Source organism: Chanodichthys erythropterus, chromosome 8 (genome assembly GCF_024489055.1).
Source record: "Chanodichthys erythropterus isolate Z2021 chromosome 8, ASM2448905v1, whole genome shotgun sequence".
Lineage (NCBI taxonomy): Eukaryota > Metazoa > Chordata > Actinopteri > Cypriniformes > Xenocyprididae > Chanodichthys > Chanodichthys erythropterus.
In genome coordinates, this window is record NC_090228.1 from 1,906,042 (window position 1) to 1,931,456 (window position 25,415).

At 36.3% G+C, this 25,415-nt stretch overlaps 1 protein-coding gene across 5 annotated transcripts; it reads left to right on the forward strand.

The window, feature by feature from the left end:
- Positions 1 to 3,455: 3,455 nt before the first annotated feature.
- On the forward strand, positions 3,456 to 24,464 carry slc38a4 (solute carrier family 38 member 4). Of its 5 annotated transcripts, none has more exons than XM_067391376.1 (16): positions 3,456 to 3,518; positions 9,158 to 9,305; positions 9,488 to 9,581; positions 9,666 to 9,781; positions 13,189 to 13,262; positions 13,343 to 13,435; positions 13,652 to 13,733; positions 13,816 to 13,898; positions 13,977 to 14,035; positions 14,171 to 14,440; positions 14,597 to 14,676; positions 14,788 to 14,888; positions 15,004 to 15,128; positions 21,375 to 21,519; positions 21,625 to 21,722; positions 21,906 to 24,464. In XM_067391376.1, exons 2-16 carry the CDS (start codon positions 9,199 to 9,201, stop codon positions 22,008 to 22,010), a joined length of 1,632 nt encoding a protein of 543 aa, XP_067247477.1. In that variant the 5' UTR covers positions 3,456 to 3,518; positions 9,158 to 9,198; the 3' UTR covers positions 22,011 to 24,464. The 5 variants fall into 5 exon arrangements, with proteins under 5 accessions (XP_067247477.1, XP_067247475.1, XP_067247480.1 ...); XM_067391374.1 differs by lacking the exon at positions 3,456 to 3,518 and adding an exon at positions 4,540 to 4,681; XM_067391375.1 differs by lacking the exon at positions 3,456 to 3,518 and adding an exon at positions 4,811 to 5,311.
- The last annotated feature ends 951 nt before the right edge of the window (positions 24,465 to 25,415 follow it).

Sequence of the window (25,415 nt, forward strand, 5' to 3'; positions counted from 1 at the left end):
GAAAACCTCACCACAACCCTACAGTGTTCTGGTTGGTTGCCAGGACGTTAATATATATGGTTATTTAGTGCTTGTTAGCACAATGCTAGGGTGTTCTAGGTGGTTCCCCGGTGATTTCTCACTGCTTTGCATGAAAAGAGTCGATCCTCACAATATGGTTTGGTTCTGCATGGAAAAAATCATACATCTGATCACTTAGTAAAGTAACATCTCACTCTCCTCAACAAGCGGAAGTTGAATACTTTCATTATGTGAACAGTACGCTCGGATTCTTTCTCAACTTCTGTAAAGAATCGGATTTCTGTCGTCATTCAACCTCATCTTTCGTTATTTTCAGCACGAGCAGCTCAGGTCAGTCCATTATGTGTTCTGCTGTGTCTGTCACAGATGTCACAAGCAATGAGCAAATCAATAGACTGATAAGATGTTGGGCAGAGAGATGAAACCAAGGACATGACAACTAGAAAATAGACTTTTGAAACTCTTTGTCAGGCTTTTTTACTTGCCATTCATTTTATATTTGGAGAGCAGTTTTTGTAGAGGTCAAGCACCAAAGGTCTGTAACAATATATTTCTTTTTTTATTGCATTTTGCTGGTTGGTAATCCATTGCAGTCCAGAGACGGTATGATTAAAAAGATGTGAAAATTGGCACACTGATGGAGGAACGTCTCATCTGCTTTACTGGCAAATTTGGGGTCTTTATCTGAAACTGTCTAGCGCCACCAACAGCTCAAATTTGCACTAACATTTATATATTGATTTAGGATTGTAATGCTTTTTCATCTGATTTTGAGTTCATTGATAATGGTGGTTTAACTTTTAAGAAAACTAGATGTTTCATTATTTTGAAGTTTGTCAGAAACATATTTTTAAAAAAGTCACATTTATTTAGTGTTTTTCACAATACACATTGTTTTAAAGCAGGTTTACAGAAAACTGTGATGCTCATGTTTCAGTATCTTCATATACTCATGCCTTACAGTCCAGAACTCAACGCTAAGGATTTTGACATACTTTTGTTGTGTGTATTTTTCCGTTGAAGCACAAGATGCGAAAGAGAACTCAATTCAGTACTCGGACGCTTGTGAGTACTCAATTTAGTTCTTTTTCATGGATTATCCCTGAATTTGTCTAATCAGGCAAAAGTTGGTCATTCATTTTTGACTATATAATGTAATGCATCAATGCATCAACAAATTTATTTAGCGTTTGTGACCCTGGACCACAAAATCAGTCATAAGTTACACGGTTATATGAAAAATGATAGATTTTTGTTTTATGCCATAAATCATTAGGATATTAAGTAAAGATCATGTTCCATGAAGATATTTAGTACATTTCCTACCATAAATATATCCAAAATGTATTTTTGTGAGTGGATATGCATTGCTAAGGACTTCATTTGGACAACTTTAAAGGCGATTTTCTCAATATTTAGATTTTTTTTGCACCCTCAGATTCCAGATTTTCAAATAGTTGTATCTCGGCCAAATATTGTCCTATCCTAACAAACCCTGCATCAATGGAAAGCTTATTTATTCAGCTTTCAGATCATGAAATTGACCCCTATGACTGGTTTTGTGGTCCAGATTCACATTTGTGTTGAGACATAACTGGGGCTGTGTATGAAATCACATACTCTCTTGAGCAGGTACTTACGTTGAATAAATACTTTCTTTGTGACTGCTAAAAAAAAAGTATGTTCTGTATTGAATGTGTGGACTATGAATGTAATATGGACCTATTAAATTCATTCACCATGTTGTCATCATCATGTGACCTACCAGCGTCAGTTACATCACTGCCATTCACAAATCAATAAATATTGATTAAATGAATATGATGTTGAAAATATAAGTACGAGAGTCAGGTTTTAAATTTTATGGAGTAAAGGTGAAGCACTGGTGGAGGTTCCTGCCGTCCGTCTCTCTGCTGGTTGATATATTTGTGTAATGTAATCTAGAGCCGTACTCAGGGTCGGGCTGGATAATCTTAGAGCTGCAGGAGAACATGAGTCCTGCTGCAAGAGCTCGGTGAAATAATAGCACTGAGACTGTGTAGGTTCATTGCGCAGGTTTGAGAACTGAATCTCACAGAAAAAAATCATATGTTGTTTGGGACAGTTTGTCCTGTTTTTGCTTGGTGGTTTCGGGCGGGAGTGTGGAATGTTGCTTCCCAGTGTGGCATCTCTCGCATCATTCCTCTTGTTTCTATGGCAACTTTGTTTCTATTGCATGGTTCTCCAAGATAGTGTGTCCCAGAAGCCACCATGAGTGTTCAGGGCCGTGTTTCCCAACCCTATTCCTGGAAGCACACCAGCAGTACACAATTTGGATGTCTCCCTTATCTGACTCGTCTATTTCGGGTCTTGGAGTCTCTACTAATGAGCTGATGAGTTGAATCACATGTGTTTGATGGACGTTTTTCACATTTCAGGGTTATCAGAAGTGGAAGCCGTCATAAGTTATGTTTACATCACCCGGTTTATGTGCATTTTGAAGTATCGCATCAGAAATAAGTGATGGAAATATCAATATTTCAGGGGGGGAAAATCCCTTAAATCGCAAAAAAAGTTTTTACGCTCACTTGAGGTGGTTTTTGACCTCTGCGAAAAATAGTTAATGCGAATAACGGAAGATGGGAACGCATTTGCCGAATAAACTCTGACGTAGCGAACATTAAACCCACGTGACTAATCGGCTGTTTCCGCTGATGGTGTTTTATTTACTGTTGGTTACTAGGTTACCAATACCACTGTCATCTGCTCGAACAACTTGATGGACATGCACCTAATTCACATTTGTTTTTTTGTTTTTTAATTTTTGCAAGCTTTGAAAAGATTCGCTTCACGTTTGGATGGAAACCCAGCTATTGTTGGGCGAACTTCTGTAGAGGTGAATGGAACCCTTTTTTTTTTTTTTTTTTGCCATCTCATTTGCCCCAATTGCAAAAGAAGTAAATCAACAATAGCATTGTTACATAAGACTTTTCTAAAGAGTAAAAAATGGATTTTGTTGGTCAGAAAAAAAAAGATGTCAGAAACTTTGTAAAACTTTGCTAGATTTACAAAAGGCTCCATTAGGAAGAGTTTGAAGACTGTACTGTTGGTGTGCCTCCAGAAACAAGGTTGGAAAAAAACTGGTTTAGGGTATATTTTTGTTGGTAATAAGAAATGGTGTCTAAATAATAAGTAAATATGGGTTAATTTTTGGGGCGCTGGGAGAAGTGGTTATTTCAGACTCTGTCAAAGTGTTGGTTTGTTTGAGGGCAAGATATTTGGATTTATTTAGCGTTTTTCCCCCCGTAAAAAAATTAGCAAGTTTTTATTATTCACTGAGTCACTGAGTGTGATGTTGAGGTGTTGTGTTTCTATGGAGCGTTGTGTGTTTGACCCTTGAGCCAGAGCTGCTGATTGGCTGGTGGTGTTGAGAGTATTGAAGTGTCTCCGTATAAGGAAAGGCCTCTCGGCACAGGAAGACTCTTTCTCCTTGAGATTGGAGCACCTGCATCAAGACAGTAAGAATTGACTTTTTACTAAGACTAGTCAATAATATGTGACGACATTCAGACGCAGTTGATTGATTATTGGACTCTTACTTGTGGGTGAATCAGCTGAATGCCAATAATTTATCCTTTTTTTTGTGGGTAGCAAAATGCATCATATTGGATGCTTGGATTGGTCGATTGGGATTATTTGTCTAGGATGATGTGCAGCATTGGTTAAAGCTCAAGACTGGTAGTCAGAAGGTCTTTTGTCTAAAGCGCTATATAAATAAAGGTGATTTGACTGGTGATTTAGCCATGATTTAGTTATAAGTTTACCACTTTGGATAAGAGCAGCTGTTAAAAGTTCTACACTAGAAAAATCTGGTGCAAGAAACAATTTTCGCTCAGAAATTGCTAGTCAATTTCACAAACAATAACAAAGAAAAGGGAAGTAACATTGAATTAAACCTGAAGTAGGAAAAAAAGTACTCCAGTTGGCTAATCTTTACAATTTCGATGTATATTGGTGGTCAGTATTTTAATGGATATTTTAATGGCCAAAATTGATATCTAGAGATCTAGAGTGCTGGTATCTGATATATCTAGAACTACATTACAAAAATTTTTTTTTTTTTTTATGCAATATTTACTAAATTCACCATTAACTGTAGGTGTAGCACGTCTTTTAATCTTTTAAGTGGCCGATACCTGCCAACAGTCAGTCTGGTTGTGGCTTCAGAGTTTCTGATCCTAGTTGAATGAAGTTTCTGTTCATCTCTGAGTTTTTGATCAATGACCCCTGAATGTGTGGGTTTGTATGCGTGTTTGCACACGCCATCAGTAGCGAATGCAGACTGGCGGCTGCTGGTTGGCGTTCCAGAGCGAGTCTTCAATATCTGCGTCCGTGAGGACGAGCGACCCCAGATTCTTGCCCCAGTGCAAACAGAAGTTGATGCAACGCGCCGCCTTATCTCAAACTCATTTCTGGAAGCCCATGTGCCCTTCAGTGACGCAGGTGGAGGGGAGAGGGGGCGGAGCTTCACAAGGAGTACTTGACAATTGGAGCGTCCTGATTGGCTAACGTGGGCCCTCCCTATGCTCTTTAAAGCTGCCACTCACCTCCAGAGCTAAAAACGAAGCTCATCCTTGTTCTGACATCACATCAAGTGTCCAGCATCTGACCAGCTCTCATTGTGAGTAACCAGACCACCATTAATAGATTATAACCGGGTTAAAGTCAGAGGAGATCTATTAAAAGTGTGTGTTTTTGCATTTGGTTGCTCATTGCTGGGGTTTTATTGCTGGGTGTGTGTGTGTGGTCTGTGTCAGCTCCAGCCGGCTAGTTGAAGAATGCACAAACACAGACATTCTCTTTGAAGAGCGAGTGTTTCTCGTGTCGTAAAACGCTCAGGTCAACTCCAGCTGCTTGGAGAAATTCGCCAGAACAGCTTGTCAACAACTACACTGGGAAAAATTTGGTGTAGAAAACAATTTTCACTCAGAAATTTCTAGTAAATTTCACATTTAATTACATAGAAATGGCAGTTAATTAAATTACGGAAGTCAATTTTGAAATAGAAAGACTGAAATAATGAACTACTCCAATGAACTTCAAAAGTGTAAAGCCACTCCACACAGGTTTCACTTGGACTGCATGTTAAGTCTGGTTTAAATGGTGTAGTTTACTTGCTGCTTATTTTGTTGTTACTTCAAAATGCTGCTGAAGATCTAGAGGAGATGCATGAGATTATGGGAGAAACATCTGAGGTTTCCACCAATTGTTCTCTTTTTAATTTCTTTGCTGTCAAGGACAAACAATTGAGGTATGTCATTTTCTGTTGTTCTAGTTCTACTTCTGGTTGTAAATCTAAAAGAGTTTTATTGTGTTGAGATGCAAATAAAGTTGTGTGTTATGAGCCTGTCAGATCTCAGTGTTAAGGAGTGTTTAAGGAGTGGTTGTGTTGCAGTAGTCGTCAGTGTTTTTTTGGGGGGGTCTGTTTGGCTTTCTCACTGGTTAGACTGGTTTTACAAGACATTGTTAAACATTGCTTATTCTTGACAGCTGAAGTAGTATTTAAATGCTTAGTTCAGAATATAGGGATTAGGGAACAAATCTTCTGTCATGGTAAGTTTATATCATGGTCATGTTATTTACATTACTGTTTATTCGTTTAGCAGAAGCTTTTATCCAAAGCGACTTACAAATGAGGAATATGTTAATATAGAGGAATATGTTAATATAAATATGTATCTGTCAGTGCCTATTTTTGATAATCCAGTAATTGAAATTCTTTACAAGCAAAAGGTGCTTCATTATTTCGATCGATTGTTTTTATTTGGAACGCTGTGAAAGTATCAGATTATTCATAAGAAATGAATGAATAAAAACAGCTTCATGATATGAAACTCAAAACAGTAAAAAGTAAGGGTGTGTTCGCACTTGGCATGCTTGGTTCGTTTAAAATGAACCCTGGTGCGATTGATCTGTTAGTACAGTTCATTAAATCATGTGTGAATGATGCCATCCGAAGCCTGGTGCGCGCCAAACAAGCAGACCGAGACCGCTGAAAAAATGGGTCTCGGTCCGCTTCCAAACGAACACTGGTGCTTTTCGAATGATATATAACTGCAACATGTACCAAAGACAGGTAAACAAACCAAAAACAGGAAGATGAGACGCTAAAAGGTTCTGTTTAGGTTCGGCGATAAAAACGCCAATCTGAACGCTAAGTGGACCAGGACTAAATGAACCAAGTGAACCGAACTACAAGTGTGAACACACCCTAAGATTGTAAAACTGACAGTTCAGACACTTAATTTCTGATTGGATGAGCTGCGTTGTTGTAAAATGCAGATAAACACACTCCTGTGACGCTTATTCTATATTAATGCACCGAGTTACAACCTCAGCTAACAAAAATATATTTTAAGAACGTTTTGCTAACGTTCCCATTAAGCTATGAAAACATTGTTTCTGAATGTTCTTTGAACGGTTTTTAGATTTTTAAAAACTCTTTCTCTTGGTTATGCGAACATTCCAAGGGAACATTCCATTGTATCATTGTTCAAACAGTATGGGAACGTTACATTTGAATCTTCTCTGAATGTTCTGAAACAAGTAGTAAAATTTAAAATACGTTACAGGAAAGTGCAACTAAAACGTTTCCGAAAAAATCGAGTTTTGAAAACATTATTAGAGGCTTAGTTCACTTTGAAATGAAAATTACCCCAAGCTTTACTCGCCCTCAAGCCATCCTAGGTGTATTTGACCTTCTTCTTTCTGATGAACACAATTGGAGATTGTTAATAAATATCAAGACGCATCCAAGCTTTATAATGGCAGTGAACGTGACCATCGAGTATGAAGCTCAAGAAAGTGTATCCATCCATAAACGTGCTCTACACAGCTCTGGGAAGTTAATAAAGGCCTTCTGAAGCGAAGAGGTGCATTTGTGTGAGAAAAATATCCATATTTAATACATTTTAAAGTAAAATAATTAGCTTCCATCAGAACGTCTTCCGTATTCAACTCACGAAGAAAGTGTGATGCCTCTTGCTGATCAAAACGCTTACGCTACGTCCTATGCCTTCCGTATTCAACTTACGTGGCGTCAGTTACTCTTTCTTCCTAACTTGAATACAGAAGGCGGTCTGGTGGAAGCTAGATATGTTAATACATAACTTGTTAAATATGGATATTTTTCTTACACAAATGCATCGCTTTGCTTCAGAAGGCCTTTATTAACCCCCCAGTTTATGATGGATGGAAGCACTTTCTTGAGCTTCATACTCGTTGGTCCTGTTCACTGCCATTATAAAGCTCGGATGCGTCTTGATATGTATTAATATATCTCCAATTGTGTTCATCAGAAAGAAGAGTCATATACACCTAGGATGGCTTGAGGGTGAATAAAGCTTGGGGTAATTTTCATTTCAGAGTGAACTAATCATTTAAAGACGAGATGGACATTCTATTAAAGTTACTGGAAGAACGTTTGCTCATAACATTGAGTGAACCTTGCCAGAACGTTCTGAGAACGTTCCCTGTCGGCTGGTCAACTATAAACAATGACAGTTGGGTTATTGAAGTATATTACATTGCAGAAGTGTTTATACTTATTATCGCTGTTGCCAATATTTTATAAAAGCACTAAGCCACAGTCTATATGTCTTGCGGTGCAGCTCGTTACACATTAAAAACTGTTAACTCAATGTAAAACTGTTCTCTTATGTGAATCCAGCAAACGTACCACATCTGTGTGCAAGAGAAGCTTCCCAGCACTGGAATGAGACCTGTGGAACATTTTCAGCTTTCCATGAGTCTATAGTTCTCAGTCTCTCCGGCCACATTTATGAATCGTATCAATGAGGGCTTTGTGTTGGTGGGATTGTGGGTAATTGGGTGCAAGAATGGTTTGGCTGTGTTTTGGCTCATCGGAGTCTTATGTAATGCTCTCCGTCTCATTGGAAATGGTTTTTAGAACGGTTTGTGCCTAACATGGGCTGGAAATAGCTGACCTGAGGCCAGTGAGTGTTGTGCGCTCATAACAGGTGTGTGCTGGACCGGCGCTAAACGCGGCTGATTCCAGAGCTTGTGCGTCACGGAGCGGATCAGACGCACAGATACATGAGTCCTCAACCCAAACATTGAACAAACACATCCTTTATGTGGACCTGGAGCAAAACACTGAGAACTACAGCAACACTCAACAGGGAATAAATCCTGAATCGAGCAACAGTGGCGTGTGCGATTGCAGTGATAAAATATCCCTGAGCTAGTGGGTAAAGATCTGAGCTGCTAACTAAAGACTGTAGGTTCAAACCCGCCAACAGGCCAATTTGTGTACTGCTATTGTTGTGCGTTTTTCCAGGATTATTGTGCCTGGCAAAGAACGTATCTATCCATATCCACTGTTGTGTCCATAAAAATGGCAAAATTGACCTAATGTATGGGTTTATTTTGCCATTTTTGGAAGAACATGTGCAATGGACCCAATTTTTATCACAAAAACATTGAAAAATATACATATTTTGTAGTCTTTTTTTCTGATTGATCAATGTTGTGTTGTTTGTTGAATCAGTCTGTGAATCTGTTATGGAAATAAATTTAAATCCAACCAACCTTGAAACTGTTGGAAAAAAACATTAGAATGTGTTTTACCGTGGTGAAACTTGGAACAGGTCAGATCTGTGTTGTGTTGAGTTTATAGGGACTGATTTATCACAAGTTCAGGGATTCAGTCAATACATTTGGCTCTGAATGTAGTTATATTGACTTGTTTAGCAGGATCGGTTCATGGTCACTTGTCATAAACTAAGGAATAGTTAACCTACCAGAGTTTATGCACATTTACTGATTCTTTATGACTTAAAATGTCATGGGAATGATGTAGTGATCTTATATTTGACCTTCTTCCCAGCTAACATTCTCAGAAAGTTCTCTCAAAGTTATGAAGAAACGTTCTTCCAGTAACATTAATAGAACGTTCCTTCACAAAAACATTATTTATATATCGTTATTTATAAAAAAAATCTGTTCAGAGAACATGCACAAATAACGTTTTTTTAAATAACTTAACGGGAACGTTAGCAAAACGTATATTTTTTTGCTAGCCAGATTTTTGATGTAGATTCCAGCTCTAACCAATCTTCTCCGGTTGTGTTTCCAGTTCTTTTCCCCGAGACTAAATCGTTCCTCACGGCTGTAGACATGGACCGTATGGAGCTGAAGAACGTGAGCACGGAGGCGGACGATGAGAGCAGCGTGGATGATCGCTACATGGAGCCCATCGATTCGGAGAAAGCCACTATCAACAGGTCAGAGTCGCTGTCGTGTGTGTTTAACCCTGACGCTGTTTAATGTCCAGATGTAGAACATTGTGACGCACGGTCTGATAGGAAATGATGACAATATGTGAACAAACTCATGTAACGGCAAAGAAATGAGAACCTGTGAAATGCTGGTGAATGAAATCATGTGTTTGTGTTTTCGATTACAGCCAGTTTCTGGATGAAGACGACGCAGAGAGTCAGAAGTTTCTCACCAATGGCATGATGAAGAAGAAGAAATATGAGGAATATCATGAAGAATATGTAATATTCTATTTCTGAAACACATTAGCATATTCATACTCTCTCTTGAGCTGTGGATTAACCCTCTCTCGCCCTCTTTTGCAGCACCCGGGTCACGCGTCATTTGGGATGTCTGTCTTTAACCTCAGTAATGCCATCATGGGCAGTGGAATTCTGGGACTGTCCTTCGCCATGGCCAACACCGGCATCATACTGTTTATGTGAGTGTTTGTTCCCTGTGATCTGAAAAGTGGGAGGGACCGTGTAATGGAATTTATCAGCTTGGCTCATGAATATTAATTAGGTGGTGGAAATTTCAGCTAATGCTAATGGAGTTACTGAAATGCAGATGTTAGAAAAGTTCTAGTTTATATATATATATATATATATATAGCTAAATTGGTACTTCCAGAAACCCGTTAGAGGATCTTATCAAAGCATGTGCTGGCGGACACAGTGTTGGGACGGCAGGATTTCTCAGGCCAGAGCTGGTGTCTGTGACATGCTACACCGCACACTTCGCACATGAACTATATGGCTATATTTAGCTCGACGGCTCACGTCTGCTGTTCACTGAGGGGTTAAAGCATGTGTGTGTGTGACTGACAGCAGTCAGCTGTGAGTGGCTGCAGTCCTACTGACCCGCCACAGCAGGAGGAAACGACGGATGCACACCTTTAGCACTAACGGTCACCTGAGCGGCGTTCGGTCAGCGCTCGACCCGCATCTCTCATTCATTCTCTGCTGCTCATGTCAGACGGTTATTTCTGTTTGGTGAGCCGCAGGAGGCTGGTGTCGAGTGACCCAACCACCAATAACTGATTCTGAAGATTCATCTTGTCTACAGCTACAGCTGAGAGTGAATTAGATGAGACGGTAGTTTTACAGTGCGTTGATGAAAATAGACTGCAAAAAAAGCCTGATCAACATAACCTGCTGGTTACCAGAGTTATCTGATCTTTAATAAGGTTTTGATATGTCTCAAAACATTAGCACAAAAACATTATACTTTTAAAAAAAAAAATTTATCATATTTTTCCTTTAGTTAGACGTTCAGATGTTCATTTAACATTTTTTTTAAATGTTATTACTTTTTTAGAATGTTCAGAGAACATTCAAAAGTAAAGTTCACACAATGTTTGAGAAATTATAAAACGGAATGTTCCCGTAACGTTCATATAACCAAGAAAAAACATTTTAAAACAGGCAATGTTCAGAAATAATAATAAGAATGTTATTAATCAATATATTAATGTTTTTAATCTATATATAATACCAAGTGATTTCAATCATATTTTGTCCACTGAACTATAGGAAATGTCCGGTTTCCATTTCAAAAATCTGCTCACCTTATTTTGAGAGGACCTTTAGCATTGGCTCATTAGCATTAGCATTGGCACTCTGCATTTAGAAACCTTTCAAAAATAAACCTCAGTCAATGTCGCAGCATGTTACTTGACAAGCGATATAAGATGATCTCAAACGTGTTGAAGAAGCTCTGACTTACATAAGAGTCTTTTAGAGCATTGCATAACAACATGTGATCTTACAGAAGAGATATGTATGGATGAAGTTTTCAAATACTGCAGTAAAGACATTTACAGTCATTCCCCATAACCAGATTTTTATCTGGCCCACATTTCAGCTTATTTCAGACAGGAACTGCCCACTTAGACAGGAAGAGACTATGTAAAGTGGCCAATGCCCAGCTAACAAAAATGTGTTAAAAGAACCTTTTGATAATGTTCTACGGAGCCCCGCACATGACATGCAAGTTCCCTTGATTTGCTAAATTGTGCACACCATTTAATATTTAGTTCCCTCAATTTGCTAAATTGTGCGCACGATTTACTATTTAGTTCCTTCGATTTACTAAATTGTGTGCAAGTTTTACTGTTTCGTTCCTTCGATTTGTTAAATTGTGTGGCCGATTTACTATTTAGTTCCTTTGATTTGCTAAATTGTGCGCAAAATTTACTATTTTGTTCCCTCGATTTGCTAAATTGTGCGCAAGTTTTACTGTTTCGTTCCTTCGATTTGCTAAATTGTGCGCAAGTTTTACTGTTTCGTTCCTTCGATTTGCTAAATTGTGCGGCTGATTTACTATTTAGTTCCTTTGATTTGCTAAATTGTGCGCAAAATTTACTATTTTGTTCCCTCGATTTGCTAAATTGTGCGCAAGTTTTACTGTTTCGTTCCTTCGATTTGCTAAATTGTGCGCAAGTTTTACTGTTTCGTTCCTTCGATTTGCTAAATTGTGCGGCTGATTTACTATTTAGTTCCTTTGATTTGCTAAATTGTGCGCACGATTTACTATTTAGTTCCTTCGATTTACTAAATTGTGTGCAAGTTTTACTGTTTCGTTCCTTCGATTTGTTAAATTGTGCGCAAAATTTACTATTTTGTTCCCTCCATTTGCTAAATTGTGCGCAAGTTTTACTGTTTCGTTCCTTCGATTTGCTAAATTGTGCGGCTGATTTACTATTTAGTTCCTTTAATTTGCTAAATTGTGCGCACGATTTACTATTTAGTTCCTTCGATTTACTAAATTGTGTGCAAGTTTTACTGTTTCGTTCCTTCGATTTGTTAAATTGTGCGCAAAATTTACTATTTTGTTCCCTCCATTTGCTAAATTGTGCGCAAAATTTACTATTTTGTTCCCTCGATTTGCTAAATTGTGCGCAAGTTTTACTGTTTCGTTCCTTCGATTTGCTAAATTGTGCGGCTGATTTACTATTTAGTTCCTTTAATTTGCTAAATTGTGCGCACGATTTACTATTTAGTTCCTTCGATTTACTAAATTGTGTGCAAGTTTTACTGTTTCGTTCCTTCGATTTGTTAAATTGTGCGCAAAATTTACTATTTTGTTCCCTCCATTTGCTAAATTGTGCGCAAGTTTTACTGTTTCGTTCCTTCGATTTGCTGAATTGTGCGGCTGATTTACTATTTAGTTCCTTTGATTTGCTAAATTGTGCGCAAAATTTACTATTTCCTTCCCTCGATTTGCTAAATTGTTCGCAAGTTTTACTGTTTCGTTCCCTCGATTTGCTAAATTGTGTGGCCGATTTACTATTTAGTTCCTTCGATTTACTAAATTGTGCGCAAAATTTACTATTTCGTTCCCTCGATTTGCTAAATTGTTCGCAAGTTTTACTGTTTTGTTCCTTCGATTTGCTAAATTGTGCGCACGATTTACTATTTTTGCACGATTTAGCCTACTATTTTTGTGTGAGGGGCTCCGTAATGTTCCCAAAGTTCAAAACATTTTTTTTTTCAAACGTTAAGGGAACATTTCTCTTAGCATTTCATTTTAACATTCCATTTTATCATTCTTTAAACATTATTTGAATGTTACTTTTGAATGTTCTCTGAACGTTCTGAAACAAGTAGTACCATTTAAAAAATCTTTGACGAATGTCCAACTAAAAAGTTGCAGATAAAAATGAACGATGTCTGAATAACGTTTTTGTGCTAATGTTTTGAGAACATTATTAAAGACCAGATAACTTACACTTTAACTTTACTGGAAGAGCGTTTGCTCTGAGAGAACTTTGCCAGAACGTCCTCTGTTAGCTGTTTTACTAAAGGTTACAGGAAGAGTTTCTGACTTTTCTCAATGTTTTTCTAGAATCCTCCTGCTGGGAGTCGCTATCCTGTCGCTGTACTCCGTTCACCTGTTACTCGTGACGGCCAAAGAAGGAGGTGAGTTTGTCGAGAGATTGCAAACACACATATTTATATATGAAACATGCAGTTGATGCAATAATATCCTCCGGCTGCAGGATCGCTAATCTACGAGAAGCTCGGAGAAAGAGCGTTTGGATGGCCAGGGAAAATGGCAGCATTTGGATCTATAACTCTGCAGAACATAGGAGGTAAAGTTATCTTTAAAGATGATCTATTATGCTTTTTTCCATTTTCATCTGTCTTTAGTGTGTAATGTTGCTGTTTGAGCATGAAAAACTACCAGCGGGAGTTATTCTCTATATCAGTGTCACTGTTTCTAGAAGAGCCCAAAAACACAATCAAGACTTGCTAAAAGGGATGAGTTCATGAGTGATATGACATTAATGTGCTTTCTTTGTCTTCAGCCATGTCCAGCTACCTGTTTATAGTTAAATACGAGCTGCCAGAGGTGATACGGGCCTTCCTTGGGCTGGAGGAGAGCTCTGGGTAAGTTGTCATGTGTCTCAGTTTGTGTCTATATAACAGCAGATGAAAGCGTAATGATGATAATCCTCCTGTTCTTGTGCAGCGAATGGTACCTGAACGGGAATTATATGGTGGTGATGGTGTCCCTCGGCATCATTCTCCCACTGTCCATGATGAAAAACCTCGGTAAGAAGTTTTAGGTGTCAGAGAGCTTGTGTTTGTGATGTCAGGAAGTGTGTATCTCACTCAGATCTCGTCTCACAGGGTACCTTGGCTACACCAGCGGCTTCTCTCTGTCCTGTATGGTGTTCTTCCTGGGCGTGGTGCGTTTACTGAGAAGCTCTTTTACTCTTCAATATGAACGTTTATTAGCATGGCGGAGTGTTTTATGTGTTATTACAACATTTGTGCCTGTGCATTGTTTTGTAACACTCTTGTATGTTGGTTTTGTTTCTCAGCTGATCTATAAGAAGACGATCCTCCCCTGCCCTCTTCCGTTCTTCTACCAGCACGAGTCGAACATGAGTATAAACGGCTCGGACGCTCTGGGTCTGTACGCGCTGCAGAACGCCTCGGCACTGGCGTATATCTCTGAAGGGGCGGTGAACGGACCTCATCTGGATCCTCACGCAGCGGCCAATGACATCCACAGCGCGGTCGAGTTCACGCCCCACCCCGACGACCACGAGGACATGTGCACACCCAAATACTTTGTGTTCAATTCACAGGTGTGTATGATGTGATGATTGAGCACGTCAGACTAGTGCATGATCAGAAGATACTGTGTGTGTGTGTGTGTGTGTGTGTGTGTGTGTGTGTGTGTGTGTGTGTGTGTGTGTGTGAGTGAAAAGAGCTTCATGGTGTTCATTATTTTTGTCTTTCAGACTGCTTACACCGTTCCCATCCTCGCCTTTGCATTCGTGTGTCATCCTGAAGTTCTGCCCATCTACAGTGAACTCAAAGAGTGAGGAAAAACACACATTAAAAATCAGCTAATACTGAATCACATGTTGTATCTTCCTACCCAGAACCTCTCAGATCTTATATGAGCTGTTTCTGTTGTCGTCCACTGCAGTCGCTCTCGGAAGAAGATGCAGAGGGTGTCAAACCTGTCCATCTTAGCTATGCTGGTGATGTATCTGCTCTCCGCCCTGTTCGGCTACCTGACGTTTTATGGTGTGTAACAAACACACTCTTCTCAAACACACCTTAAACACTCTTACACCATCAAACATTCCAGTCGAGATGTTACTTGTTACCATAACACACTCTCTCTCTCTCTGTATCTCAGATCATGTCGAGGCAGAGCTGCTTCACACCTTCACAAAGGTCTACACGTTTGATACGTGGCTTCTGATGGTGCGTTTGGCAGTGCTGACGGCAGTAACGCTCACCGTTCCCATTGTACTGTTCCCTGTGAGTACCAAAACAAACTGTCTGCATGCAAAACATGCCTTTGATGCCATTTTAATGCTTTTTTATTTATTAATATCCTCCCGTTGGGGCCTGCAGCGCTTATAAATATCCACCAGAGGGCCCTGCTCTCTTAAAAACAATAGCTCAGAAATTAAAAACAGAATATATAATGTTTAATATATATATTAGTTTTATTTACAAGAAATATGAATATTGTATTATATATATATTTATATAAATTTTACAATTATTATTTAATTATATAATATATATATCATTTAATATTAAAATTAAATAATATATATTATATAATATTGAATATATATATATATATATATATATATATATATATATATATATATATATATATATATATATATATATATATATAAAACTTTAGAATTAATATTTAAATGGATAATATATATAATTTAATATTAAAATGTCAATGGATAGTTTAGTGTTTATTTATTTTCTATAGACTATAGACTACAGATATGGAAATCTTTCTGTCTTGTGACAGCAGAGGGCGCCTGAGAGCTTCTTTTTCTCTTCTCTTTACAAGCCCCGCCCTCCTTCTCTCTCTCTCTCTCTCTCTCACTCACACACGCAGTGAGGGCGGGGCGAGCGAAGGGAATGGAATATTACCTGATGCAGTGCGGTGACCTTGCAATGAATGCAGTGAGTACAGCATGTGACCACTGGAGTCGCTATAAACACAGAACAGCTCAGATGAGGATTTCATTCAGGATTGAAGTATCTGGTTTTTAAGGTCTAGCTGATATTATTTAAATGCTTTGTTTAGCATCAAATAACATGCACACATGTGCAGTTCAGCTGAGGTCTGTGGTCTGGTTAGATGAGGTTTAGATCAGGGGTTGTAGAGTTTGTGAATGTGACATTTTGTGTTTCCAAGGAGTTCTTGGCCTTCAAGTTGCTCTTAAATGTCACAGCCTTTGTGGGAGGATTTCTTTTGTTTTGTCTGAGGGCCACGGAGACCTTGAGTCAGACGCACAGACACCACTACTAACAGAAACAAGACGGACGGCCCATGTGAATGAGGCATAAACGTGTCTCATCATGGAGTCTAAAGAGGTCAGAGCGATGACACTGGAGCATTTTTTAAACATTTTTATGTTTATACTTTCCTTTCTCCAACCCCTCCCTTCAAATACATAATAGCAAATTCAAATGTGTTGGGAAGGCCACGGGTGTTTCTGATTGGCTAAAACACGCTCCTATAAGCTCTGTTACGACTCTTCAGGACAGCTCTTGGAGTGATATCCCATTCATGCTGCTCCAAAAAATCACATCCAGTGCTTTGAATCAAGGCACATTAGTCACATGAGCAGTGACAGGTGTGCTGCTCTGTGTCCTTAAAAAAGGACCATGAGGCTTTTCAGCTCCAGTTTCACATGTATCAAATGCTTGTTTCAATGAGGCCATGGATGCCCACACAGTCTCGCCTCTCCTGAGGAACATATCTGTAGATGGAGAGTTTGATTTACTGCACTTTCAATAAATCTGCAGAGTAAACTTTATTGTTCAAAAATACATATATCATTTTTTTTACAATTACATTTATTGTTAAAAAAAAGTATATGTGTGTATATATATATATATGATAATAATATATTTTTAATTATACAGTAGATGTTATTTTAAACATTTATTATTAAATGTGAATATATTTCCTTAATATAATAAAAATTTTTACATCCATTCATTGTTAAAAACTAATTATATTCTTCTTAATATTTTTTACTTTTAAATATGATAATATATTTTTTATTATAGAGTAGATGTTTTATTTTGAAGGATGTGTATACATAATATATATTACCTTTTAATATATTAAATAATATAAAAATAGTGAATATATACATAAAATATATTTGCAACATTAAAATACTTACGTTACACGCATGTATTGTTAAACTAATATACTTTTATTATATATTATTTTATAAATATAATATATTATGAATACATCAATCAATTAATAAATAATTATATGAATTATCATTTTAATTATACAATAGATTTGTATTATTAAGGGTGTATATTTTCACTTTTTAATATATTAATATGAATATTTAATATATTAAATTGTATAATCTACATATATGTTACAAAGTGAATATATACATTTAAATATATTTGCAATATTAAAATATTTACATTTTATAAACAATTTACACATGTTTATTGTTAAAATTAATATACTTTTTAATTTGTTTTAGATTTGTCAAAATGTTTAAAAATATATGAATAAATATAGAAATATAATATTTTTCAATTACACAATAGATGTTATTCTTAACATATATTATTAAGTTTTTATATATTTGTTTTAATGTTAATATATTAAAATATTCACATTTTAAAATACTAATATACATTTTATTTATTTTTATTATATCTACCTCTGTTTATTTTTAACATATATTATTAAGTGTGTATATATTCATTTTCAGTGTTAATTCATTAATACATTTTTCTTAAATATATTTTTAATGATATAATATGGAGGTTACAGCGTTTCTCGGTGTGTGAAGTGGCGGCGCTGGTTCTCCACCAGAACCCACGGTGGGTTTCATCTGGAGGGTGGTTTGTGTTGTTGTTCCACATCAGTGTGGCTTGATCTGGCTTTGTGGCTGCTGACTGATCTCTGAGCTTCCTCTGTGTTTGTGAGCTCAGGGACTATTTTCAGAGTCGTTTCTTTGAAACTAGCATGTTAAGCTGCTCATTTAACATAATTAAACAACACTGAGGCTGAGAATGTAGTTATCTACACAACAAACATCAGGCACTGAAGCTATTTAGGGCCACAATATCTCTTAGACATTTCTTAGATTATAGTATTTTTAAAAAGCAGAAGTGGCCTATTTCTGCGGCACAAAAAACAATGACTTCAGGATGACAGATTTGAACGTGAACGTGTAAATATACACCACATACCACTATAATATATCTCTATGTATACTATTATAATTAACGACACAAACCAGTGATTAAGAGCAGTATTTAATGATATACACTAAAGTTTGGGATTGGTAAGATTTTTTTAATGTTTCTGAAAGAGTCTCTTCTGCTCAGCAAAGCTGCATTAATTTGATCAAAAATACAGTAAAAATAGTGAAATATTATTGTAATTTAAAACGGATGTTTTCTATGTGAATATATAGTAAACTATAATTTATATCCAGTGATCAAAGCTGAATTTTCAGAATCATTACTGCAGTCTTCAGTGTCACATGATCCTTCAGAAATCATTCTAATATGATGATTTTCATCTAAAAAAAAAAAATGTTTAGGGGAAAGTTGTTACACCCTGTGTGAGCAAAGTCAGTAAGTTTTAGTCCAATGCGATAACATTAACTAGCATTTTCAGGGAAAAAGAAAATCATAAGGGTTAAACAGAAGAGAAGCGAGTATCCACCACTGCCTCAGTCCTTACGGTAACTCTCAGACAGGAGTCGAGCAGGAGGGTCACTGGGAAAATGTCACACGTTGGGTCCTGCGGTCAGCGCAGGGCTCCAGATGCACTCGCCGGCAGATGCCGAATACTTTGAGCGGTCGGACGGGCAGCGAACAGAAATGTCGCACCCAGGTGACAGCTAGAAACCTCGGCTTTATGTAAGAGTCACAAAGCAGCGTCACTGTGTTAAGGACTTTCTGATCAGAGACGGTTATGCAACGCTATCGTGATTTTACCGACTGCGTCTGCTGTCTGACTCTGTAACGATGTGTTACTTTGAGAGTCTACAGACGAACCAACCTGTACTTATTAAACCATAACTGAGAACTCCATTAATCAACTTCCTTACATGTTGCTACTAAAAAAAATACTTAAATGATGTGTATTATCCCTGTCGAGCATTATATTTATTACAGTAGCAAACACCCACATCATCATTATTTTTGCTGTTATAGTTCTTATTTGCAGGTATATTTGCTACTTGCATCCATACAATATTTGTTAAAAAAAAGTATAAAAATGTTTGTATTTTTTGTTTTAAAGGATTTTATATTTTAAAAATATGTATAATTTGTAATATATTATTAATTGATATATATTAATACACTATATTTTAATACACTTTAATTTTTTATTTATTTATTTATTTTTACATTTTGTTACATTTTTATATATATATAATATATATATATATATATATATATATATATATATATATATATATATATATATATATATATATATATATAATATCTATATATATAGCTATGGAAAAAATTAAGAGACCACTTAACATTGATTTCTGAACTTGGAGTGGTCTCTTAATTTTTTCCATATATATATATATATATATATATATATATATATATATATATATATATATATATATATATATATATATATATATATATTAGATTTTTTGTCTGGTAATTATCTTAAATGTTTTATATAGTTTTTTAAAATTTTATTTTTCTTTTTTTGCACTGTATATAAATACACTATATTTTAATACACAAATTTTATTTATTTTTTTATATTTTGTTACATTATATATATTATGTATATACATATATTAGAATTTTTTCTTGTATTAATCTTAAATGTTTTATATAGTTTTTTAATTGTATTTTTGACTTTTTTTGTAAAATACATAAACTTTAATAAACAAAGATACATTTACTTGAGATTTTGAGTAAATGTAAGTCTTGTTTTCTGAGAAAAAAAAAATCATCAAAATTAAGTGAATTTATGCATAAAACAAGAACAAATGGAGTCAGCAAAATATTCTTGTTTTCCTCTTGAATTAAGTTCATATTTCTGACCCCTTTGGCAGATTTTGCTTCTCCAGTAAATGTATCTTGCTTTAAGAATGTTTAGATATTTGCACTGGAAAACAAGTCAAAAACACTGAGGAGGAAAATCAATTTTTACAGTGTAATTGCAACCTCAGATCATTTGATAAGAAATGTTTGAGTTCACACTGAGACGCTGCCTTTCTGTGCCAGTCAGATGCAGGTGTATTTACAGGAAGGCTAAATTTAATTGAGTCAAGTTTCAACAGTACTATATAGAAAAGCGTAACATAAACAAAAAGCGATCCGTGTCAAGCTCTGTCAGTCGGACACTTCCTGCTGCTGCTGGCTGATGCAACTCTACCACACGGTTACACTGGTAATCCTTCTCCGGCTCCGCCCATGTGTGTGTGTGTGTGTGTGATGAACTTTGCCCCAGTGTGAGCTGGTTCTCATGGTCTGAGCGGATCAGTTCGGGTCCTGTGACCTGCGCTCAGATAATTCACTCACCTGCTCCGGGTCCATTCAGACTTCTGTGTGTGTGTGTGTGTGTGTGTGTGTGTGTGTGTGTGTGTTTGCAGCGCTCGAAGGAGTTCATAACAGTAATATTAGTTCTCAAAGGAATTCCATTAAATCTAAATAGAAAATCATGTTCATGTACGAAGTTGTTTTCTTTTCATTTGTTTGGAATCCTCTGTAAAGCCGCCGGACGGTTGTTCTGGGACTGAATGTAGTTTGATTTGGCATCTCTGTAGCTTTAGCATTTCAAGATGCTAGATTCAGATTTTTTAATATGGTTTTAGAGGTTTTGACCAAACTGCATACAAATATAATGTAAATTATCCCTGTCTAGTTACATTTGCAATTATAGTTTATACATAAAACATGCTACTTACATTTATACATATACATGCTACTTGCATCCATACATTTATTGTTAAAAATATTTATATAATTTTTAAAAATATATAGTTATATTTGAAAAAATATATATTTTAAAAAATGTTACTTTTTCAATCTTTAATATATTATTTTTACATTTATTGTATATATATATATATATATATATATATATATATATATATATATATATATATATATATATATATATATATATATATATAAAATTATTAAAAAAATATATCTAATTTATTTAAAAAAACTTTTGTATATATATTATTTTAATTTAACAATAAATGTGATACATTTATATATTTTTATATTATATTAATATTTTTTATTAATATAATATATAATATAAAAATATTGTGCTTAGTGAACAATTTATATATTTTTATATTTTAATAATTATTTTGTTTGTTTGTTTTTGTTTGTTTTTTTACATATTTTAAGCCATATAAATGTGTTTATATCCCTTTTTGCTCACAGTTTTGTAACAGAAATTGTGTGGTTTGATTAACAAAATGTGTGAATTATCTTTTTTTAATGATTTGTTTGTTTGTTTGTTTGCAGATTCGTTCATCAATCACCACGCTGTGTTTCGCAGAAAAAGAGTTCAGCTGGATACGACACTTCCTCATCGCTGCTGCCATACTGGCCTTCAACAACCTCCTGGTGATCTTTGTCCCCACCATCAGAGACATCTTCGGCTTCATCGGTCAGTAGTTTCTCCAGACAGCGCTTGTTAGTAGATGTGGCCTCTTTTCCCACTTGAGAAGAAACTGTGACGCACACATAATGATTCCTGCTCTTCCTCCTGTAGGTTCGTCTGCGGCCACCATGCTCATCTTCATCCTGCCGGCGGCGTTTTACCTGCGGCTGGTCAAGAGTTTACCGTTCAGATCTCCTCAGAAAATATCTGTAAGTACAGATTTTTATATATATATATATATATATATATATATATATATATATATATATATATATATATATATATATATATATATATATATATATATAATATATAAAATATAAAATCATCAATTAAATCCTGGTGGTTGGCATCTTCATATATTGTATTATATCATATTACATTATCTACAGGCAGCCATTTTCCTGGTGGTTGGCGTCTTCTTCATGATCGGCAGTTTGTCTCTCATCGTCTTGGACTGGATCCACAACCCGCCCGGCTCTAAAGGTGCTCACTAACCCATCATCAGTCGCCTGAAGCCGCTTCATCCCAGAGATCATCTCACAACATGGACCTTCAGTTCTCACTGAACTCTGTGCCTCTGCCTCTCTCTCCCTCTCAGCCCTCGTTTGTTGTTTTAAATTCTCCTATGTGTTTTCTCAGCACTCGGATCGCTGCGTTCGGGATTCTCAGATAGATGTGAAGGTGAATTCATGGAGGACACGGTCAGTCGGTCGGTCATTGTGACGTGAATGTGAAAGATGGAGAGAGAGAGTTGGGCAGCAGGGTTCATCATATAAGCACTTCTGGATTTTTATCAAGACATACCAGCAAAGTTTTCATAATCACGTTTGACTTCATTAGCTGACTTTATTGGTCACTGATAGTTAGTTTGTTGTGTTTTTTAAAGGAATAGTTCACTCAAAGATGAAATTTCAGTCATGTTTTGTGAGGAAAAGCTGACAAAAAAGACTCGAAGGCAATTAAATGATGATCATTTTTGAGTGAACTTTTTGTTAAATATTATGTTTGAATCATATTTCCTCTTTGAGAGGGGGAAAAGGTCCAATTATCAAATTTTTGTACCAAAACGAAGAGGTTGCGCGAACGGTCGGTCCACAAAAGCTCCGCTTTTTCCTCTCAAACTGCTGCATAAAACCAGATCCTCACAGCTGAACCAGTCATTGAGATTTTTGACTCTATTCTCTTCATTTAGAGGATTTTATCATCTTTAAGCTCAGTGAGTGAACTGAATGTTGGGTCTCATGAAGAATTTCTTGCACTCTCGATCTCCTTATGTGCTTTTTTCCATCACAGCTACAGCTGAGATGATTGAACCACCGAAAGCCATGCCAAACGGGCAGAGCTGCGCTTTTATGAGAATCTTTGTGACTCATTAATTACAGCTAAGTCACACGCAGGCCCTGACCTGACCTTAAGGGGACCTATTATGCTGTTTTACATGTTTACTTCATATTTCTTTAGTGTGTAATGTTGCTGTTTGAGCATGGAAATGCCTACATTGTTGTCTTGAGTATTTAGTAGAACATACACATCAAAATATTCCTCATTTAAATAATTAATATGCAGAATAAAGGGGCGGGGCCTGGTTGAGTTAGTTAGTAGTGTGTTGAAACTGACGGTTATCACACCAATCACAACACACTGCTCCAGCCGACCAATCAGAGCACATTGTGCTTTTCAGAAGGAGGGGCTTCATAGAAACAGGAACTAAACAGAGCGTTACTGACAGACTAGGAAGAGAGGAGCTGCAACAATGGAGAATATGAGGAGAATAATCAACATTCAATCTAGTAGAGCACAAAAACAACATCAAGACTTTGTAAAAGAGCATAACAGGTCCTTTCTAACAGAACGTGATCCGTGAGCAAATCAGCTTGTACTGTCACCCCGAGATTGTGCCTTTGCTATCTGACTACACTGCCTTGCTGGAGAAAAACAACGACGTTTACAGAAGCGAGACAGTGGCGTGCCGAAACAGGTTTCTGCGTGCGCCGGTTCAGCCAAAGTGGACGATATTTAAAGATCCTTTGGTGATCTACTTACTCATAAAGCAGATATTTCAAATGAAATGGTATGATATTTTTGCATGTTTTAAATCACAAACATGGTCTTTTTGGACATTGTATATGGTTTGTAAATAGCGTTTTTTCTTTGGGTCATTGATGGACGCTGGAAGGGACGAAACATCAGATGTTCACCAGTAGAGTTTTAGTATTATATTTTAGATGTTGGTGCCATCATGCCTTCTTCTTTTGTAAATTTGTAGAAAAGCCATTGTATTTCTATTGTTCCTTCTCCATGGTTTTTATGACTGAAAAATGGAGTTGCGTGTTGTTGTTTTTTTTTGTATGTTACTTGATTAGTTTGCAGCCGAAATGGTACAGAGAGACTCACAGATGAACTTTTGGTCACATGTAACGTTTGAAAACCATCAGCAGTGTTTGTCTTCCACTGTTTACCTCTGCAAACCGCATATCAGACGTGTTGGTGAGAGCGAGTTATATATGTGTTTTAAAGCCGACATGAAATTGGTAACACTTTACAATAAGGTTCAATTAGTTAAAGTTGATTTTGGAGGTCAAATGTGTTTCGAATGCCATTTCATGTGGACTTTAAGCATGTGTACTACAGCTCTGTGCCTGTCGCTTCCTTCAGGGAAAACTGTGACGATTAAAATTGTCTTTGAATGTACGAACTGTAACAGTTTACATGTATTTTGGTAATGTGAAATGAACTCATATCCCAGAGTTTCTCTGGCTGTAGAGGTGAAACCTCGTCCGCTCACAAACTGCCATCATAATCCACAGCCAATCGGCTGCGACCTCCTGCGGCTCGACCAACCGTGAGCTGCCACGTCACTGGGGGATTTTTGTATCACTGAAGCTGTTTCCATATTATGTAACATGAAAAATAAAGAAATGTGAAACGACGTCCTTCTTTTGTGTTTTCCCTGATGGAGAAAGTGTTACCGTAGTTCTGCTGCCATGATGATGCGAAGAAAATTAATTATACTAATGAGAACACAAATAATGTAATTCATCGCACTAAATTAGTTATGGTATAAATAGTTAAATTTATATAATTACAATAGTGAGAACTGGGGGGAAATGTACTTTAATTATCATGAAAGTAAATAGCTAAATGTAATGTATTATTTCTTAATTTTATCAGGATAATTATGATAATTATATAATTACAATAGTGAGAACTGGGGGAAATTTGGGGGGGGAGTACTTAATTATCATATCAAAATCATAAAAATTATATTATGAAAATAATGTTATAGTCCTAAAAAAGAATGTTTTATTTTTTACTTTGACAGTTTTCTTGATATTCACTTACATAATTGTTCTTTTTTTTCTAAAATGTTTTATATAATTGGACACATTTTAAACATAAATTATATCACTATAATTTTATTTAAATGAATAATTTAATTTAAAATATTTAAAGACTTTTTCACAGTGGATATTTTAAGCGCATATGATGCAACATAATGTTTTTATGTTTATACAATAAACTCAGCATCAGAAGACTTAAAAATGATGTCTGATGCCCTTTATTAAATGTTTTTTGAAGACAGTGTGTGTGTGTGTGTGTGTGTGTGAATGTCTGATGAGTTCTTTAATTTCACACACAAAAACACCTTTAAACTGCAGGGCAATAAAAAGCTGATGTGTCATGTTCTTCAAACGAACAACACCTGATCCGACACACACACACACACACACACACGTGATCTCGAGCTCATGTTTAATGCAGCACTGTGAATGTGTGTGTGTGTGTGTGTGTGTGTGTGTGTGTGTGTGTGTGTTCTCAGTCAGGATGCAGGTCACAGGCTCAGTGTGAATCATGTCAACAGCTGGTTACATAAGACCACCACACAAGCACATCTGGCG

Excerpts from the sequence above, each read along its gene's own strand:
- slc38a4 (XM_067391376.1), top strand. The coding sequence starts at position 9,199 with ATGGACCGTATGGAGCTGAAGAACGTGAGCACGGAGGCGGACGATGAG. Across the intron at positions 14,036-14,170 it reads TGGTGTTCTTCCTGGGCGTG|CTGATCTATAAGAAGACGAT; the intron begins GTGCGTTTACTG and ends TTTGTTTCTCAG. Across the intron at positions 15,129-21,374 it reads TTCCCATTGTACTGTTCCCT|ATTCGTTCATCAATCACCAC; the intron begins GTGAGTACCAAA and ends GTTTGTTTGCAG.